Raw genomic sequence first — 18819 nt, forward strand, 5'->3', positions numbered from 1 at the left:
AAATAGTTTGTACTGCATGTTGTCCGACATCTTTGGAAGGCAAATGTGTTTAAAGGTGCTCAACACGGAATTCATAGCATATCTATTGCTCTGAACATGGCCATGGCTGAACCGGCAGCTCGCAGCTAACGCTGCTAACAGCGCTAACAGTGCAAACAACGGCAACAGTGCAAATCAGGGGCATCCGGAGCAACTCGCCACCTCTGGAACTCCCTAGATACTTTTAAATGAAACGGTGTTGATCTAAATAACGACAGATTCATCAACTGCATGGCTTATTTCTGGCATAAAATGTTTACAGAAACATTTCGGTGAACTATTTTCGTGATATAAGAGAAGAAAGTTTCCAAACGAGCCGCCATGTTGGTTCAGGTTTGAAAGCTGTGAGCAGCAGGTGCTTAGTGCTCAGGTGCCCAGTGTCTCATGGCAGCCCATCAAGCGCCTAATGCTGGGAAATGAGGCGATCCCTCGCAATAGCCCCCTCTCCACCTCCCCTGTTGACGTTGTAACCATTACAGTGAGATCTAAGACCACCGTGTGGGATTGATAACTCATTCTCTCACCCCTGTCAACTTCATGTGTGACATCACAAAACTGCACAGTCTACAGTGGCCTCAAAGCCCAGACACACCAAAAATAACTCTCCACACCAGCAGGCGGTGCTAGTCTGTATTCATCATTCAAAAACAAAATATCCGTGTGTTCGAATGAGATGAAGATGACACATGAGAAGAGGCCTTCTGTGTTTTCTCCTCTTGACTTTACTCGTTGGCTTGCTTTCCTCACCTCCGTTTCACTTCTCGTGCACTGATTCGTTTAAGCTGAACAGCCAATCTGAGTGATTTCTCTCACTGACGGGCTTCCGCCGCAGATTCAACATTCGGAAAGCCTCCGACACGAGCAGACTAGAGCCGACGCCGCGGCGGTGCACCGCAAAAACTAGGCCAACAGTTGCTCGCCGACTGTCCGACAGCCCGCCGTCGCCTTGGGTGTGTCAGGGCCTTTAAAAGCATACAGACCAATGAATAAATGAGCAATAAGCACCTTCATTCTACATAAATCTAATAACTGTACTAAAATAAGATTGATGATTGAAGATTTGCCTCTGGTTTTCTTGTGTTTCAGCTCTGCACTAATGCCAGAATGGAGGAAAGTGTTAGGAGGGAGTATATTAAGCTACTGACAGAAGTGGAATAAGAAATCACACAGATCGACTTGGGGATGCATTGTCACCATTCCCAACAAGCTCTGTATTAGACTCGCTACACAGACTTGGATTGAACTACGTCTGTATTCAGTGCCAGACCGTTTTCACACTGAAATCTGCCAGAAAAATAGGCTTGTGTTTTCAAGGCAGAAATATATCTGTGTGTGTGTGTGTGTGTGTGTGTGGTTTCTCTCTCTCTCTCTCTCAGAGAGCTAATTATTTCTCCCCCGTTTAGAGCCAACTGTTTCTGTCATCTGTCTCTATAATGACCTCTGCAGATGTGCATGCATGCACACACACCCCACTCTCTCAGTTTTTCTACTACAACACACACACAGCACAAAACCCTCACCAACACTCATACACACAGACTTGTAGAGAAACCGTAGATATACACACAGCATGGACGCACATGCAACAGATCTGTCTACTATTCAGAATAGCACTAGCAGTTGTTAGGGGGTCAGACTGAGGCTGTCTCTCCTGAGCTATCCCTGTAGTCCCACAGTAGTGCTGACACAATAGTTGATAAATTGATTATTAATTAACACAAAATGCATTCACAAGAATTGTGATAACCAATTAACCACTTAGCCCTGAAACAATTAGTCAACTGACAGACAATTAATTACAGTATTTTGATCAATGTACCGTTTTTATTGTATTCAAGCAAAAACTATAAACATTCACTGGTTCCAACAATTCAAATGTGAGTTTTCCTGTGTCTTCCATTTAGTAACATTTTCTGATATTTTATAGAGCAAACAATTAGGAGCAGTGTGTAGGCTTTTGTGGCATCAGCGGTGAGGTTTGCGGTGAGGTATTCAGTTGGTTGCAGATTGCAACCAACTGAAACCTCCCCCACCCCACCCCTCCCTTTCCAAGTGCGTAGAAGAACTTGCGTGGCCTTCAGGTGCATTCAGCGCACGACCAAATTCAATCTGCAACTTCAGACGTAAAAGTAGCGTAGGTCATTTGGAGCAGACTTTGGTTTGTCCGTTCTAGGCTACTGTAGAAACATAGCAGAGCAACATGGCGGACTCCGTGAAGAGGACCCTCTCCCCAAAGAACGATATGTGCCAAGTAGTGAAAGTCATTGTTCGTATCCATTGCAACATCATCAAAGCAAAGTTACGCTTCCTTCATTTTGGACTGATAAGCGACTACCTGGATGCCAGTAAGACATGCCGTAAAAAAGAAAAACGAAATAATTTCTATTCTGTTGTCATATTCTAACCGAAATGGCCTGTGTTGAAAAATAAAATGATATAAATATAATACATGTTTTCAGTCAAAAAGGTGGCAGTGGCTGTGTTCGCCTCTTTGCTTCTATAATCTTTGCGTTCCCTATGTAGATATAACGGCCCATTCTAAGCTAACGAAAACAACGATTCTTAGTTTCAGTTGTTTAAAACACTAATGAAAACATACTTATGAATATTATTTCTGACAATAAATCCCCTAAACCCTAAATGCTGGTCCTTTAAGTGAGACAGTAGTTCAAATCGTTTTATCAAGGACTAATGCCACAATCTTTACATTAATTTCTGTTTCCAGCTTCTCAACTGTGAAGATCTGCTGCTTTCCTCTGTTATACATCAAATATCGTTGGCTTGTGACTGTTTGTTTGGACAAAATAAACAAATAAGTGATGTCACTTGTTGTCTGATGTCGGAAATTGTGATGTCCTTTGTGACTATACTCTGACATTTTGTGATGAACAATGATTTAATTAAAAGCTGCAGCTAACAATTACTATGATTACTGATTATTCAGTTGATTCTCTTTTTTAATTAAGTGATTGGTTTATAGCTGCTGAAAAATAATGCCCACACCAACAATCCCAAGCTAACCACAACCCAACAAGCACGTAATGGCAACCTGTATTGCTTTAGGACTGGGTATGAATGGAAAAGAAATGTAATGAGCTACAGATTACCAGCAAATCAATGTTACCAAAAATTGTCCATTAGTAAAATACTATACTTGTCAGTTATGTTCTTTAGTTTTCTGATAGATTGTTCATTTTAGATTTTTGATGTATTTCATTCTGTAATATTGACATTTACTGTTCAGTACAATCTTCTTCAGCCTTTTGTCTTGAATCTTTTTTCATGTAGAGGGAACCAAAATGAGCCCTACTTTGCAGTTATTTATGCTTATGGTTAATATACTGATTTTTCCATGAACCTCAGACTACAGTATGAGGAATAGATGAGGCTAAAGGAGTGGCCTGCCATCTTTAATGCTCACACACACACACCGTAAAACAAAAGGGTGCCTCACAGAATCCTGATCTTTTTGGCTCTTTGGACTATTCAAGCAGTTGCAACCACTTTTTTATAATTTGCAGGACTAAACCCTAATGTATGACAACAGCACCCTAAAAGATATGCGATAGCTAACCATTCTGCACTCAAATCCTGATTGGCTTGTAAAAAGTCCAAGCGAATAAATAAATCTCCTGACTGAAACCAGAACGGTTGGATCTTAGGGTTGACTTCTTAGGTTGTAGGCCAACATTAAGTAGTAAGTTAGTAACTCCAACTTCATGTCATCATGTTGGCCCATATCATGCGCTCTCATCTTTGACTCTCATTTGAATTGTAAAACTGAAATGCGATGCAGGAGGTTATGTGGTCATGCTTTTTAGCATTAAACAGATATTCAAAAACAAGTCTGTCTGCCTCTAACCAAGAGAAAGTTATTCATTTCATTCATTCATTCATTCCTTTCATCCTGTCTCAATTACTCTAACTCCTCTCACTCTATGCTACATGTTAGTACTACTGTGGAAATGAAAAAACGTAATCATCCGCAACTGATTCAAATTGCAGCTTTACATTTCAAACGATTCAAAAGCTTTTAATTAAAAGAACACATACTGTAACCCCTGTTTTGCCCAGCTTTTTTACTTGAGATCTTGTGACCTTGGTAGGGCTGTCCTCAACCAAAGAAATTCTTAATCTACCAACACTCATACGATTTTGTCGACTAATCGATTTTATTTGATTTAATCGGCAGATCTGTAAAACTTGAGTTTCTCCACAAAGGTTCATACAAAAGCACCACTTTAATTTTGTGCTTACCAGAGATGATCATAAGTTTCTTGGAAATAAGTCATTCAGCATGAAAAAAGCATAAAAAATGACTAATGGACTAAAGAAATCTAGTCGACCAAGACCAAAATGAATAATCGACTAATCAATTAAGAGGAGAAGCCCAACAGTCCTTGGAAAGCAAACTGAAAACTGAGAGATACGTAACTCCATCCTTTTTTTGTCAAAACTATATTTCTGAATCTTAAAGCTTCAGTAGGCAGTATATTTCTGGCATCATCGGGCAAAAAAAAACGTAATAATCTTTCAGCATATTGTAATTCAAGTGTTCTGAGAGAAAACTAGACTTCTGCTCCTCTCATGGCTTCTGTATTCAGGCGTTAGAACATCTAGCCCGAGACGGGAGACTTTGTCCATATGTGGTATGGTCTTGTCCATTGTTATAATTACTGAGCCAAGCAGAATGCAGCATCATGTATCCCTCAAGTAGAAAGTGCCATGCAGTAACAGCAGTGCAAGTAGCACAATGTTTTGCTCTTATTATTATCAAAAGACAAAAAAATGAAATTGTATGGGGACACAGACTGAGTAGAATAGTGGCGGTGCCTGTTGCCTCCCGTTGCAGACAACATGGTTCCCATCCAGCTCTATATGGTATGACATGTCTGTCATCAACTCTCTTACCTGGTTTGTCAAACTTCAGTGACTGTGTGGCCCACATGAACCGGATGGCATCAGTCTCAGCTGTCCTGGCAGTCAGTGCTCGAGCCTGCAAAGTAGACAACAAATAACATGATGGTCCATTTACATAGAGACGTTTTCATGAAGAATAGAAGAGAATGTGTACAAAATCAATATATTCCTCTCTGCAGACTAACACTGGAACAGAGAACAGACGAGCTAAGAGTTGCTAGAAGTGAAATAGAATAGAATAGGATAGAATAGAATAGAGGTAGCTTTACCTCACTCGGCTGAATAGTAATGAATGGTGTGACAGTACCTGGAACTCCAGACCATAAATGACAGGAGCGTCGTCCTCCATTCTTCAGTCTGTTTCCAGAGTAAGAGCTTTCTAGTCTTTCTTATTTTGATCTTTTAAACGTCGTCTCACGATGAACGCACTGCACACATACAACTGTTCTCCGTACACGTACTGCACTAAACACAACAACACAGCAGCTGCACTTCCGCGATTCAAAAACTGAAGCGTGCGACTAAAATGCGTAAAGACAGTCGCGTAACGTTGTATAGGCTGTTTAAAGTACGTAAAAGAAGCCAAGAATACTAAAACACGACGGTATGAAATCTGTCTGCTCTGGGATACCGTACATGTAGCGTTCCTTTGGAGCTGCGCATGCGCACTAGCGTCCTATCTGTCAGTCTGCAGAGTGAGGTGAGAGACATCATCAGTGAGGTGAGACATATCACCGGGTTTGGGTTTGGGTTTCATTTCTTGTCTGTCTCTTCGTAGTGCTATGGATAGAACGGTGGTATGTTTCTCGTGTCGACAGCTATTAGTCCAGCATGTATTGAACATTTGCGACCAGCTGCTCAGCTAAGTTAGCGGCTAACGTAGCATTAGCAAGCTAGCCAGTAGCAAACAGACAGCAGTCCTCCTTTGATATGTCGGCTAACAGCTCTCTGGTGACAGGACGTAAAGCATGAATACAAGGCGTGAAAGTGACTCGTTCTTTGTAGCTGTAACGTGAGCTCAATGCTGACGATAAGAACGTGTAAAAGTACCGTGTGATGCTGACAGGAAGTAAGCCAAGTGACTAAGAGAACTGCGGCAGTGTTGATCAGTAACGGTCAGAAGATCAGCTGGTCACTGTTGATATGTGATATGAAAGGCCAATGTGGTTTATTGCTATGTTGAATTGTCAGGAGCAGTAAGATGGATAGTGGGGAGGCTCCTGCTCAGCGGCCGTCACCTTGGACATCACAGTGGAAGATGGAACCAAGGAAGCCCCAAACCCAGACCCTCCGGAGCCAACAGCAGCCACACTCCCTCCAGAGACCACCTCGTCCCCCAGGTAGACAGCATCGCTTGGGCGTGGAGTTTGCCACCCCACAGGAGGACAGCAGCGCTACGCCTTCAGAGAGCCTGATGGACAAGCTCAACGACCAGATGATGGGAGAGCGTCATGATTTCTGACTCCCCTAATAACAGCGAGGAGGACGATGCGGCTCCCATCGACTCCTTTCTGGATGGAGGAGAGGAGGAAGAGGAAGCACAAGAGACATCAGGCGACAAAGATGAACAAAGTGAAATTGGACACAATACAACTGAGATTAAAGTTTCAACAGAGGAACAGGAGAAAAGTGGTTCTGTGGAGAAAGTGGACGAGGACACAGAGGAGCAGACAGGACACACAAGAGCAAGTCACAGTCTGTGTTTCAGCTCAAGCTGACGCAGAGAGCCCATCTGATCTTAAAAGTGGGGAGCCAGCACCACAGGAAGCTAAAGGGACGAGCCCTAAAGACGAACCTGTGCCGGTGTGCACCATATTCAGCCATGGCACCCAGCCGAAGTCCTCTGGTGCCAGATGGCTTCCAGCCCACCCTCATCAAGTCCCCAGCTTTAGCATGGGGAGTGGGTGGAGGAAGCGATGGAGCAGTGACCCCCAGCAAGTTGACGGCGCCCCTCGTGTGCCAGCCAGCCCCAGCCTCAGTAAGTTCTTCACTGACAATGGACAGGTCAATCCAGCCTCTGACTTCTTTGATTCCTTACCGCCCCCCTCCTCCTTCATCTCTGTTTCAACCCAAATGCTGAGATGTCTCCTGGCCCCAGCCCAGCGCCCATAGCCCCCACCCCTGAGCGCCAGCTCTCTTCCACCTCCTCCTCCATCTCCACCCCCGGAGGACCTCTGGACTCTGGTGCTCCCACCCCTAGTTCAGTGTTCGGCCCTGCCCCTACTGAATCCACCGCCAAGGTCCAACCTCCTCCACCCCAAGCAGCCCCAGCTCCAACCCCAGCCCTCGTCCCCGCCCCCGCCCCAGCCATTCAGCCGCAGCCCTTCAACCAGCTTCAGGCTGTGTTCTCGGGCAGCGATGACCCATTTGCGACAGCGCTGAGCTTGAGTGAGGTGGACCGGCGCCATGATGCCTGGCTGCCATCTGAGGAGACCAGGAAGGTGTTGATCTCTGTGGCCACCCCAGCAGTACAGCCATGCCTATGTGGAGACCACAGACTCACCATGCCTGGACTCAAGTTTGACAACCTGCAGGTAGGAAAAGCACTTACAGTCGGCAGTAAAATACTTATCATACAACATATGTCTTTAGAAAGCCCTGGGAGCAATTTCTCCTCTCACAGTATGTCTTCCATATTGTAAAATATGTTGGAGGTGGATACCTTTTCTTAAAAGGGAACTCCACTCCACCAGTGTTACACTGAAGTTCACTCTACTCATCATGGGGTCGTACTACTCAGCCCGTAAAAACAATTGTTTGGGCTTACACACTGTCAGTGTGGTAAATGGCTAAATGAGGCTGGTGACAGTGACTAGCATGGTTAGCTAAAGTTAGCTTGAGTGAAGGCTGCTGCAGTAGTCATACATTATCAGCATCAGACTGTCGTCTCCATCTAAATCTTAGCCTAGCTGGCTATTAACAGGTTGGTTATTTACAGACAACACTTAGCCTACTGATACCTGGTGATTCAACCAAATATGTAAAGATGTCCGAATAAGCAAATTCCAGCCACTGTGTTGGGTCATTGATCCAATTGACTGGGGAATACTGAAGGGGCATGCTGCACACAGGTCAAACTTAAAGGCAGGGTTGCCGATGTTCTCCAGTATACACTATTTGTTCTATTGGTTGAAATGGTCGTTACACTCCTTCCTCTCTCCGCTCTGTGTCTGTGAAGTAGTTACGATGCGGCGGTGCTCGTGCATGTGTGTATGGGGCGTTGCCTTGGAAGGATACCTGAGGGGAGGGGGGGGGTTTAGACAGAGCTCCTGAGGCGATGTTACTTTCAAATTATGCTAGCTTTCCAACATCTTTGACCCTATCTTTAGTTTATTATCGCGAATGCTCAGGTTCAGGCAATGTCACAAAATAATTTTGACACAAAATGGCAAAATAAGGGCCCATCGCAAGTATTGAGAGCCCAAGTTTTGTGAGCCCACTTTTAATTTGCTCTGACCAACCGTCCAAACCCCCAAAACACTTTAATTAAAATTGATATGAAACACAGAAAATCAGCAAATCGTCACATTCAAGAAGCTCGAACCTTAGAATATTTGCCATTTTTGCTTGATATCAACCATATTGTTGCTTAATAATAATAATAAGAGAATCGCCTTTTCAATAATTAATAAATTGTTTCAGCACTAGTGATATTACATTTGATAACAACACTTAGCTCTAATCAGAAGGCTTTGATACATTCTCTGTGAAAAACACTAGGACCCAAGGTAACAATGCTAATGATGGGAACGCTTACAAGTCATATTTTCGTGCTTTTAGTTGTGCATTGTTTTAAAGATTGCAGTGATATGTTAACCCTTACCATCACCTCTTTTTTAGAGGGGCAGGGGTGGGGGGCAGGTGGTGTTCAGGGGTAGATAAAAAGTCAACAGTAGATGTCACATAGAAGTGGTGTACATCATATCAAAGCTGGAAACTTGAAGAATAATTTGAGATGCAGTTCAGCACTGTGTCAAGTTGTTCTAGTCATTAATGAGAAATAAAATGAATTAATAAATGAATGAATTAAAATAAATTGTGAAAGTGTATAAGAGTGTAGAACATGATGATATGAGTTTGTGATGATCATCCCCATCATGCTCTATTATGTCTCATAAATTGTTGCAACAATTTTCGGGTTGATACCATACCACCACAGATTTGGTGCTAAATGTTAACATTTTTATCACTGGAGAGTTGATAGAAGTGATTAATAATCCCTCCGAAATACCACATTAAGACACCAAGACCTTGAGGAACACCATAGAAAAAGACATTATGTGATTTGGGATCAAAAACTTTTGACATTTGGAGATTTCTGCAGGAATTGGATTTTTTCAGCGATTGGATGGCAAGCACTTCTGTTGTGTAAACTGCTCAGAAACCCCCTTATTGTCAATCTAGCTAGGAAAGCCATCCATCCTCTGAATGCTCTAGGTCTCTAGTTTGTGGCTGTAAAGTCTCATGAGGCAGTAATTATCCTAGAGGTCACCACAGGTCACTTTATACAGCGAGGTCAAGTTTAAAAAAATGGTCTCATGACAATGAAATAGGGACTAACATCATCACACACACATGAATACAATACAACAACCTCTGAAACGTCTTTCTCCTGCTGTGGCCTAACAGATAGCGTGGAGGCAGTTGTCACTTGTCTATAAGCACACATACTGTACACGCACCCTTCCTTGGCTCATGTGTTACCATATCATGTTTATTTCTCATAAACATCCTCTGAGCTGCTTCAACAGCAACATTTATCCGTAATAACAACCCTGATGAAACACCAATTCACTACATATTTATTCAATTGAATCTTATGGTGTACGTCCACCTCCCCGCTTAGATTGTGTTCATTATCCCTTCAGTGTGTTTGAATGCCTGCTTGAATAAATGAATAAAAACCGAGGATTTTTTTTCCCGTCATCTTGGTGTGTTTTTGCCCACTAAGAGCCGGTTTTCAACAAACATATTAGACCCACTCTAAAGCTGGATTAAAGATAGCATTTTCTGCAGTGTGTTTTTTTGTTCCCATCCTATTTGGGCTGAATATGCTTTACTGATAGTAATTCTGTCCAAATGTAGGGATGCCCAGATGAAGTTTTTTTGCCCCAGTCCACTTAGAACTTAGGTTGTTAGTATAAATACCAGCATGACAACTCTCAGGGTTCTTTTATTATGGGCTTTTGCATGATGGTAAATTTAAGTGTGTGTGTTTTGCTGCAGGGTGACGCTGTAAAAGACTTGATGCTTCGTTTCCTGGGAGAACCGGCAGCCATGAAGCGTCAGGTCCTCACCGCCAACTCTGTGGAACAGTCCTTCACAGGCCTCAAAACGGCTCATCGTAAGTCACTCGCTGTACTCTCTGTGTATGACTAATTTGTTCATGGTCACTTCTGAGGCGCATTCACTGTGTGTCAGTACCTTTACTGATATTGTATGGTCATCATTATTTGAGTTTTTAAGTTTTGCTCATTTATTTTGTCCTTGCATGATTTGCATGCAGTTGGAACAACCTCTTAGTTTTTTCATTCTTGACCCTGGAAGGAAACCGCTGTTGACCTCAAGGTCCATTTACAAGCTTTAAATTTGGTCTGCAGCAGTTGATGAGTTTTTCTTTATCTCCTGATGAGGACCGTTTAATATGGTTGAAAACTCCAGAAGAAGTGATGGTACATATCCACGGGGGCGTTTTTTTATCGCGAGGAATCGCTTCCCTTCCCAGCATTGGCCGCTTGATGGACTGCCGCTAGACACAAGGCGCTCGGCACCTGATTGGACGAACGTTTTCCCTCCGTGGGCTGCTGCTCCCAGCTTTCAAACCTGAACCAACATGGCGGCTCGTTTGGAAACTTTTTTCTCTTATATCACAAAAATAGTTAACCGAAATGTTTCTGAAAACATTTTATGCGAGAATCCCTGTAGTTGATGAATCTGTCTTCATTTTGGATTGACAATGGTTAGTTTAAAAGTTTCTATGGAGTTTCCAGAGGCGACGAGTTGTGCCAGATGCCTGCGGATTTGCATAAAGTAGCTTAGACCTTATGCAAATGAGGAGCGGCCAACGTGACGCCTTGTCTCTCGAATCGCGCTGCCACGCTACCAGAATGCATTGCACGGCTGCTTACTGTACATAGACAATGAATGGAAAGCGTGCAAAGGATGGAGCCTGTGGACATAAGTAAGTGGAACTTGAGATGACAAAACAATGTTTTGTCAGCAGCCTCTTAGCATGTTTAAGTCAAAGCGTATGTTAATAGGAGATTTCATACAACGTGCAACAAAGTGTAATTTACAATAACAATAAGAGGAAAAAAACTTGCAAAATTAGACTTAAAGGGACTATTTGTAACTTCTTACACTCTTATAAATCGTTGCGGGTCGGTGTCCCATGCTTGCTCGTGTGTGGCTACGCTGTTCCAACACAAACTACACGGAAACACCAAAAACTCAAAGTTCTATCTGGTGAAGCCCGTCTGTTAAACAGTGTCAACTCTTCCTGCTCCAGCCCCCCGACGGTCAGAAGACACAGGGGAGATGTAGCTTTGGTCTCCAGGACCGGAGTGTCTGCTCCTCTGCCTGCTTGCCTTCACTTACACACCGCGCTCGTTCTCACTCGCTCCACTCTCACGTGCATGCGCGCACACTCCACACTGCAGAAGAGTTATTAGCTCTGAGAATATCTAGTGAATGTTCAGTGGACGTTTGTGCAGAAATAACTGCTGCAGCTCCTCCAGACCAACAGAGGTTTCCCGTGTCTTGAGAAGTGACGGGGCACCGCAGAGAGAAACGTTATCGTCTCCGACCAAAACTCCGGTGTCTCCCCTGTTCCTTCTGACCATGGCCAGGAGGCTGAAGCTGAAGCAGGAAAACACAGTATCAGCATCGATTCATGGAGAGACCTTCGTCTGGTCAGCTAACATTACTGCCAAGCAGCTGAAATATAGAGTGATATTGTGCTTTTAGCTGACGTGTGTCGCCTCACTGTGTTGAGCGATGCTCGTTCATATGTCTATGTAGAGCGAGCACAAGCGCCAGCAACAGGACGCTGACTTTTGTTTGACTTAACGGCCACAGGTGTTGCTGTTAACAAGACATTTCTGATTCTTACAAACAGTCCCTCTAAAAGTTTTACATGACAACAGTGAACGTTTATATAAATTCCCCACCAAAGACACATACATCACACACGCACACAAATTTTGAGACTTCAAACCTAACTGTTGGAGGGCACAGCAGCGAGATGAACGCCCTGTTTCTGCTTCTGCTTGCTGCTTCAATGTTATTTCAACAATGCTGTCTGTCAGCCGCCATGGAAGTGATGCTCAGATGCTCTGTGTACATAATATACACTACTAATAAATATGTACTGTAGATCTCAAGAGCTAACACTCAACACTGCACTTCATTGGGTCCTCAGCAATACACCAGCCAAGTGTGAAGTCGATCAGACGAACGGTCGTCAAGAAAATCTAAGGACAGACAGACATACAGACAGAGACTGCTTCCATTTTAGTTAGATATAAATATTGGATTGGACTCTGTATTGGCAGACACCCAATATAAAGGACTCGGATCGGGGAAAAAAAAGTTGATTAGGACGACCGTTTTGCTTTTTAAGGTTAAATAAGAAAAGGCAGGAACTGCACACACACAACAACTCAAAACAACTTTTATGTTATGTGCATGTGCAGTTGCTTTCTGGGAATATTACCTGACTTTCTGGAGGTAAATGACAAAACCACCGGTGGGTTACAACAGCTTAACATCCCGTGGTTTCTGCAGCTTTTGTGACCTTTTGGCAGTCAGCCGGTAAAGTCACTGATTCTCCTGAAACTGCTGGGTGGTGGTCAGGCCTCAGCCGACTGACAACAGTGAATCATTGGTCTCCTTTCTCTTCATATTAACGCTCCTCTGCTATTCTCCCGCCAAGCATAAAAATGCCTCTTTCTTTGTGACCGTGCAGTCCCGCCTCATTCCCTCTCCTGCTGCCATCTATCTATCTCTCCAGCCCTCATGCGTTCCCTCCATCATAACTTCTGACCCACAAATGACCCTGAGAGACAGTTGTTATTTAAAACATATGCACAGCAGCAGCAGACAGTGTGATGGAGAGAGGGGAAAGAGGAGAGGAGGAGGGGAGGGGAGGGGTGGAGTGGAGAGATGGAGAGGTGGAGATCCACTCGGCTCACAAGTTCTTTTCTCCTGCTGTGCCCATGTATTATGCATGGGACTGCTGTGCATATTTCAAGGGCCTTCTGGACTTGGTGTATATATATACACACACAAGATGGTACTTTCAGCTTGCAGTCAACTGCGCTATATGGTGTGTGTGTGTGTGTGTGTGTGTGTGTGTGTGTGTGTGTGTGTGTGTGTGTGTGTGTGTGTGTGTGTGTGTGTGTGTGTGTGCGTGCGTGCGTGCGTGCGTGCGTGCGTGCGTGCGTGCGTGCGTGCGTGCGTGCGTGCGTGCGTGCGTGCGTGCGTGCGTGCGTGTAAGAGGATCATACGCTGTCTGCCAATTGGTGTGGGTGGCTCCCTAGAGCAAGAGGCAAAGGAAAGGAGAGAGACAGTGAGCCAGAAAGGTACCATAGGCCTACAGGAGAGATGTCAAGGAATGACAAGCAAAGAAAAAGAGAGAAAGCAAGGTTGTGTGTGAGAGGTAAGGAGGGAGAAGAGGGCTTCACCTAGCCCTGAGCACACATTCACACTTTACTTCGGAATGTGGAGAGCTACTGTTGGTTTGAGGTAGGGCTGTCAATCCATTGAAATATTTATTCGTGATTAATCACCCATTTTTTATCTGTTCAAAATGTACCTTAAAGGGAGATTTGTGAAGTATTTAATACTCTTATCAACATGGGAGTGGACAAATATGCTGCTTTATGCAAATGTATGTATATATTTATTATTGGAAATCAATTAACAACACAAAACAATGACAGATATTGTCCAGAAACCCTCACAGGTACTACATTTAGCATAAAACAATATGCTCAGATCATAACATGTCAAACTGCAGCCCAACAGGCAACAACAGCTGTCAGTGTGTCAGTGTGCTGACTTGACTATGACTTGCCCCAAACTGCATGTGATTATCATAAAGTGGGCATGTCTGTAAAGGGGAGACTCGTGGGTACCCATAGAACCCATTTACATTCACATATCTGGAGGTCAGAGGTCAAGGGACCCCTTTGAAAATTGCCATGACAGTTTTTTCCTCGTCAAAATTTAACGCAAGTTTGGAGCGTTATTTAAAACTTTGACAGCTACAACCTCCGAAAAGACTGATTGCATTAATGCGTTAAAGAAATTAGTGGCGTTAAAAACGAATTTGCGTTAATGCGTTACTATCGCGTTAACTTTGACAGCCCTAGATTAAATCTTTCTGATTTGATTCCTTGATTACCATCTTGATTATTTGTAGTAAATAAACATTAATGTCAGCATCTGCTGCATCACTAGATAACATAAAAAATGCCTGGGTTCACAAATATTAAAATATTACATTTCAATTTAGTTCAATTAAGAGTTATTTCTAGTAAGTTATTATTCTTGTGTGTTCAGATATATTAGTAAGTGATCATTAAAAGATTGCTCCCAAATTGCTCCCGAAGGCTGAGCCATTGGTGTGTGAATGAGTATCTAGATTAGATCCTGATTAGGGATGCACCGATTTTTTTCAGACCAAGTACGAGTACAAGTACTTACATTTGGGTACTCACCAGTACAGAGTACCGATACGAGTACTTCTCTGTGTCAAAAGACCCTCGTTAACAGCCAGCTGGAGGGTGTGAGCCACACACAGCAGGCTGAGGAGTCCCGCATACGAGGCGGTGCGCCGCCACCGGCTCTAGGTTGGCTTGGAAAGGCCCGGGGCGAAGGTGGCTCACGGCCACAGCTTTACAGCGCCCCACACCCATACTCACCACACCGTGGACAAAGGGCTCCCTGCTCCCTCTCTCCTCGCCGAGGAGGGACGGGGCTCCCTGCTTCCGCTGCAACTGTCGACTGGGGCGGACTGTCCTCAGTGTGCCCCAACCGGGTCGTACCGGCCCGTCTCGCCCGTACAGTCGAGGTGGAGCGTGAGGACCCGAAAGATGGTGACGAGAGGTTAACGCCATGCTGCTGTAAAGTGGAATCGGTGCCATTGAATTGGTGCCGTTTTGTGAGTACGACTACATGAGCACGGTATCGGACCGATACCCGATACCGGTATCGGACCGATAATCCTGATGGACCTGACCTTGCATGGCAGCCTCTGCAATCAGTGTATGAATGTGTGTGTGAATGGGTGAATGCTGACATATAGTGTAAAGCGCTTTGAGTGGTCAGAAGACTAGAAAAGTGCTTTATAAACGCAAGTCCATATACCATCACAAAGCACGGTTCAGTTCGGATTGTATCATGGTTTTGAGTCAGGATCGGATCGGATCAGCAGAAAAAAGAAGGGAGCAAATATGAATTTTAGAGATGCCCAGATGACGTTTTTTGCTGCAGATACAGATTGCTGATCGACAATGAATCATATCGGCCGATACAGATCGTTTTTGTTATTTTTAAAATTTAATTATCCTTTTACTTTGTCATCCATAGTGGTTATTTGCATAAAAACACAATTCAAATAATAAGGAAATAAAATATAGTTTTTTTTATTGCCAATCATTTTTTTGGTATTTGTAGTTCTATTTATGTATTTTAAGTTGCTTAATATAAGTAGTGTTAGTCTTGCTTTCTTATATCCAAGTCAAAAATACCAGATTATTAGAGGTAGGGGAAAAAATCAATACAGTAGTATCGTGATATTTTGCGTGGCAATATTGTATTGATATACGAACGTCAAGTATTGATCTTTTATTATACAAACTATTAACCTCTTAACAATTCTGTCTTTCAGACGTTGTAGTGGACTGGCAAGAGTGAAGAAAACCTAATGAATCCATTGTTACCAACCCTGTCATACTTGCTTGTCGGGAAGCTCCAAATTTACGCTAAATTTTAGCGTGGTAAAACTGGCATGGACATTTTCAAAGGGGTCCCTTGACCTCTGACCTCAAGATATGTAAATGAAAGCTCTGAGATGAAAAGACTGAAAATTCTATCATATTAGATAAAACCAATGTTGAAAACTGCATAATTTGCAGTTGAGAAAAGGTAATAAATTGCACTATATCACAATATATCTTCTGGCAATACTCGGCATATCGCAGTGTTTAAAATCACACTACGATCGTATCGTGACTTAAGTATCATGACTTAAGTATCGTGACTTAAGTATCTTGACTTAAAGTGACTGTTTGGAACTTCTTACACGTATAAATCACGCGGGTCGGTGTCTCATGCGCGCTCGCGTATGCGCGCTCATGCGCGCTCGCGTATGCGCGCTCGCGTGTGACTACGCTGTAGCACCAAAACCGCAAAGTTATATCTAGTGAAGTGTTGGCCGCGGTTGGAGGACGCGGGGGAGACCGTAGCTTTGGTCTCCAGGACCGGAGTCTCTGCTGTACTCTGCTCCTCTGCCTGCCTGACTGGCTGCCTGCCTTCACTCAGTTCGCTCCATCTCACGTGCATGCGCGCACACTACACACTGCAGAACACTTCGTAGCTCTGAGAATATCTAGTGAATGTACAGTGGACGTTTGTGCAGAAATAACTGCTGCAGCTCCTCCAGACCGAGTAACGTTATCGTCTCCGACCGGGTTCCGGTGTCTCCCTCCGGCCCGCGGTCGGGAGGCTGAAGCAGGAATAGCCAACACTAGGATCAGCATTGATTCATGGAGAGACCTTCGTCTGGTCAGCTAACATTACTGCCAAGCAGCTGAAATATAGAGTGATATTGTGCTTTTAGCTGACGTGTGTCGCCTCACTGTTTTGAGCGATGCTCGTTCATGTCTATGTAGAGCGAGCACAGGCTCGAGCCCGAAGCTGACTTTAGTTGACCACAGGTGTCGCTGTTAACAAGACATTTCTGATTCTTACAAACAGTCCCTTTAAGTAATCGTGACTTAAGTAATCGTGACTTAAGTAATCGTGACTTAAGTATCGTGATAATATTGTATCGCGGGGCCTCTGGTCATTCCCCCCTTTCTGATTATTGCTAAATGTACCACATTTTCAATTTCATATTTTTAAAGTCATGTCATGTAGATACAGGATATACGGGACTACATTTTTTTTTTTTTGTATTTTCACATTAGTGATGGCCATGGTCTTATGTTTCTTTCTTAACAGCATTTCAAATGTGTGGAAAATGCTTGGATTTTTCCTTGATGAATATTTAGCTTCTGTGATACATTCCACTCCATGCCCCATTTTGCAAATTTGCACATGATGTCATCAGGCATTACCAAAGACTTTTTTAAAAGCAAGAAAAGCTGTATAATTTGATACTTGTGATCCCTGAAAGGAAATTCTCTTTTCATTCCCCTCTTTTTCACTGGGAGTCCAAAGGTCAGAGTCGGCTACAGAGCAGCTCTCTGGCTGCTCATTGAGTTTCAGTGTCTTGTTCAACAACACTTCAATAACGCCGGTGATTGCCGACAGAGAGACTTGAACCCAGGGCCTCCAGCTGAAGGACAACATCTCTACTCTGTGCATCACCCAGTGTGGAGCCAACAACTCCTCCTCCCTAATAAGGAGCTGTGTTTGGTCTCGATCAGAGCAGCCCCCGTGTGACGGCTTAGCTGACATAATAATCATTGACTGAGTCACTCCCACTGATGAATGAATCAGACACCATCTGCCTTCTCCATCTACTACCAGATCTACTTGAATTCATATGATTTACTTACCAATAAATTATGAAATATCCAAACTTGGAAGATCAAACAAACTCATAGATCAAAGCTGTCGTAGGTGTTGTAGCTCACTAAGCTGGGAGGGGACGCTGAAATTGAGAAAATCAGGCTGTGCACAAGCAGAACACACGCACACACACACACACACACACACACACACACACACACACACACACACACTTACTCACATACATGCACAGGGAAGTGGACATGTCAGTAAGCATGTGGCCATTAAATGTGTAGCCTGGTACAGCTTGATGTTGTCAAGTCAGCTGATCAGTCACATAGTGTCAACCCTCCTTCCTGTGTGTGATTGTATTCACGTCAGGGGTGTGAAGTACTGTACCTGTTAGCAAGTTTTAAACACATGTTATGCTATTCTGTGTTTGTTGTCAACTGTGATCATCCTTTGTGTGTGGCCTTTTGCTTGGATGAAGATTATATAGAGCTTTATTCTGCTGTGTGTGTGTGTGTGTGCACGCGTGTGTGTGTTATAGAGCTCTGCTATGAGCTGGCAGAATGAGTCATGCTGCAGAGCCTGAGTGTGACTGCGCCCACTGCCGCCGCACACTCCCTCCCGTTCACATACATACGCACACACACATGTGCCCTGAGTACACAAATGAACACTGAATACTAGGGCTGTGTATTGGCAAGAATCTGGCGATACTATAGGTATCATGATACAGAGGTTACGATTCAATATATTGTGATATATTGCGATACTGTAAGCAAGCTATATTGCAAATTTAAGTCTAATTTTACCAAAACTGTAATGTACAAAGAATACACCACCATTCTGGACGGAACAAATGCAAAAATAAATAGATAAATTTAACAATTAATAAAAATAAATGCATAAATAAATAAAAGGGAAAATTAAACAGAATAGTAAATAAATAAGGGAATTAATACAAAGATAAATAAATAAAGAAGCAAATTATAACAGAAATATCAATTTATGTTACATTTGATCAATTAATTAATGGCTACATTTATTTTTTTCACTTTTTATTTATGTATCGAGTCATTTATTTATTTATTTATGATTTTGGCAGATTCTGTC

The 18819-nt window shown here is 43.3% G+C and overlaps 2 protein-coding genes across 3 annotated transcripts in view; one reads left to right on the forward strand and one right to left on the reverse strand.

The window, feature by feature from the left end:
• eipr1 (EARP complex and GARP complex interacting protein 1) overlaps positions 1 to 5622 on the reverse strand; it is an 84647-nt gene extending 79025 nt beyond the window's left edge. The window contains exons 1-2 of one of the 2 annotated variants that reach the window (XM_037746941.1): positions 5267 to 5622; positions 4956 to 5035 (exon numbers count right to left, since the gene is read on the reverse strand). In XM_037746941.1, the coding sequence (XP_037602869.1) occupies positions 4956 to 5035; positions 5267 to 5308 (122 nt within the window). In that variant the 5' untranslated portion in view covers positions 5309 to 5622. The remainder of the gene's footprint in view (positions 1 to 4955; positions 5036 to 5266) is intronic. The other variant, XM_037746940.1, reaches the window with a different exon arrangement.
• Positions 5623 to 5927: 305 nt separating this feature from the next.
• Positions 5928 to 18819, forward strand: part of trappc12 (trafficking protein particle complex 12) — a 47177-nt gene continuing 34285 nt past the window's right edge. The window contains 11 exon segments of the mRNA XM_037746427.1: positions 5928 to 5971; positions 6151 to 6191; positions 6194 to 6240; positions 6243 to 6309; positions 6312 to 6400; positions 6402 to 6632; positions 6634 to 6801; positions 6803 to 6923; positions 6926 to 7021; positions 7024 to 7493; positions 10186 to 10317. Coding sequence (XP_037602355.1) covers positions 5928 to 5971; positions 6151 to 6191; positions 6194 to 6240; positions 6243 to 6309; positions 6312 to 6400; positions 6402 to 6632; positions 6634 to 6801; positions 6803 to 6923; positions 6926 to 7021; positions 7024 to 7493; positions 10186 to 10317 — 1506 coding nt within the window.

The sequence above is a fragment of the Sebastes umbrosus genome, chromosome 16 (genome assembly GCF_015220745.1).
Source record: "Sebastes umbrosus isolate fSebUmb1 chromosome 16, fSebUmb1.pri, whole genome shotgun sequence".
NCBI classification, from domain to species: domain Eukaryota; kingdom Metazoa; phylum Chordata; class Actinopteri; order Perciformes; family Sebastidae; genus Sebastes; species Sebastes umbrosus.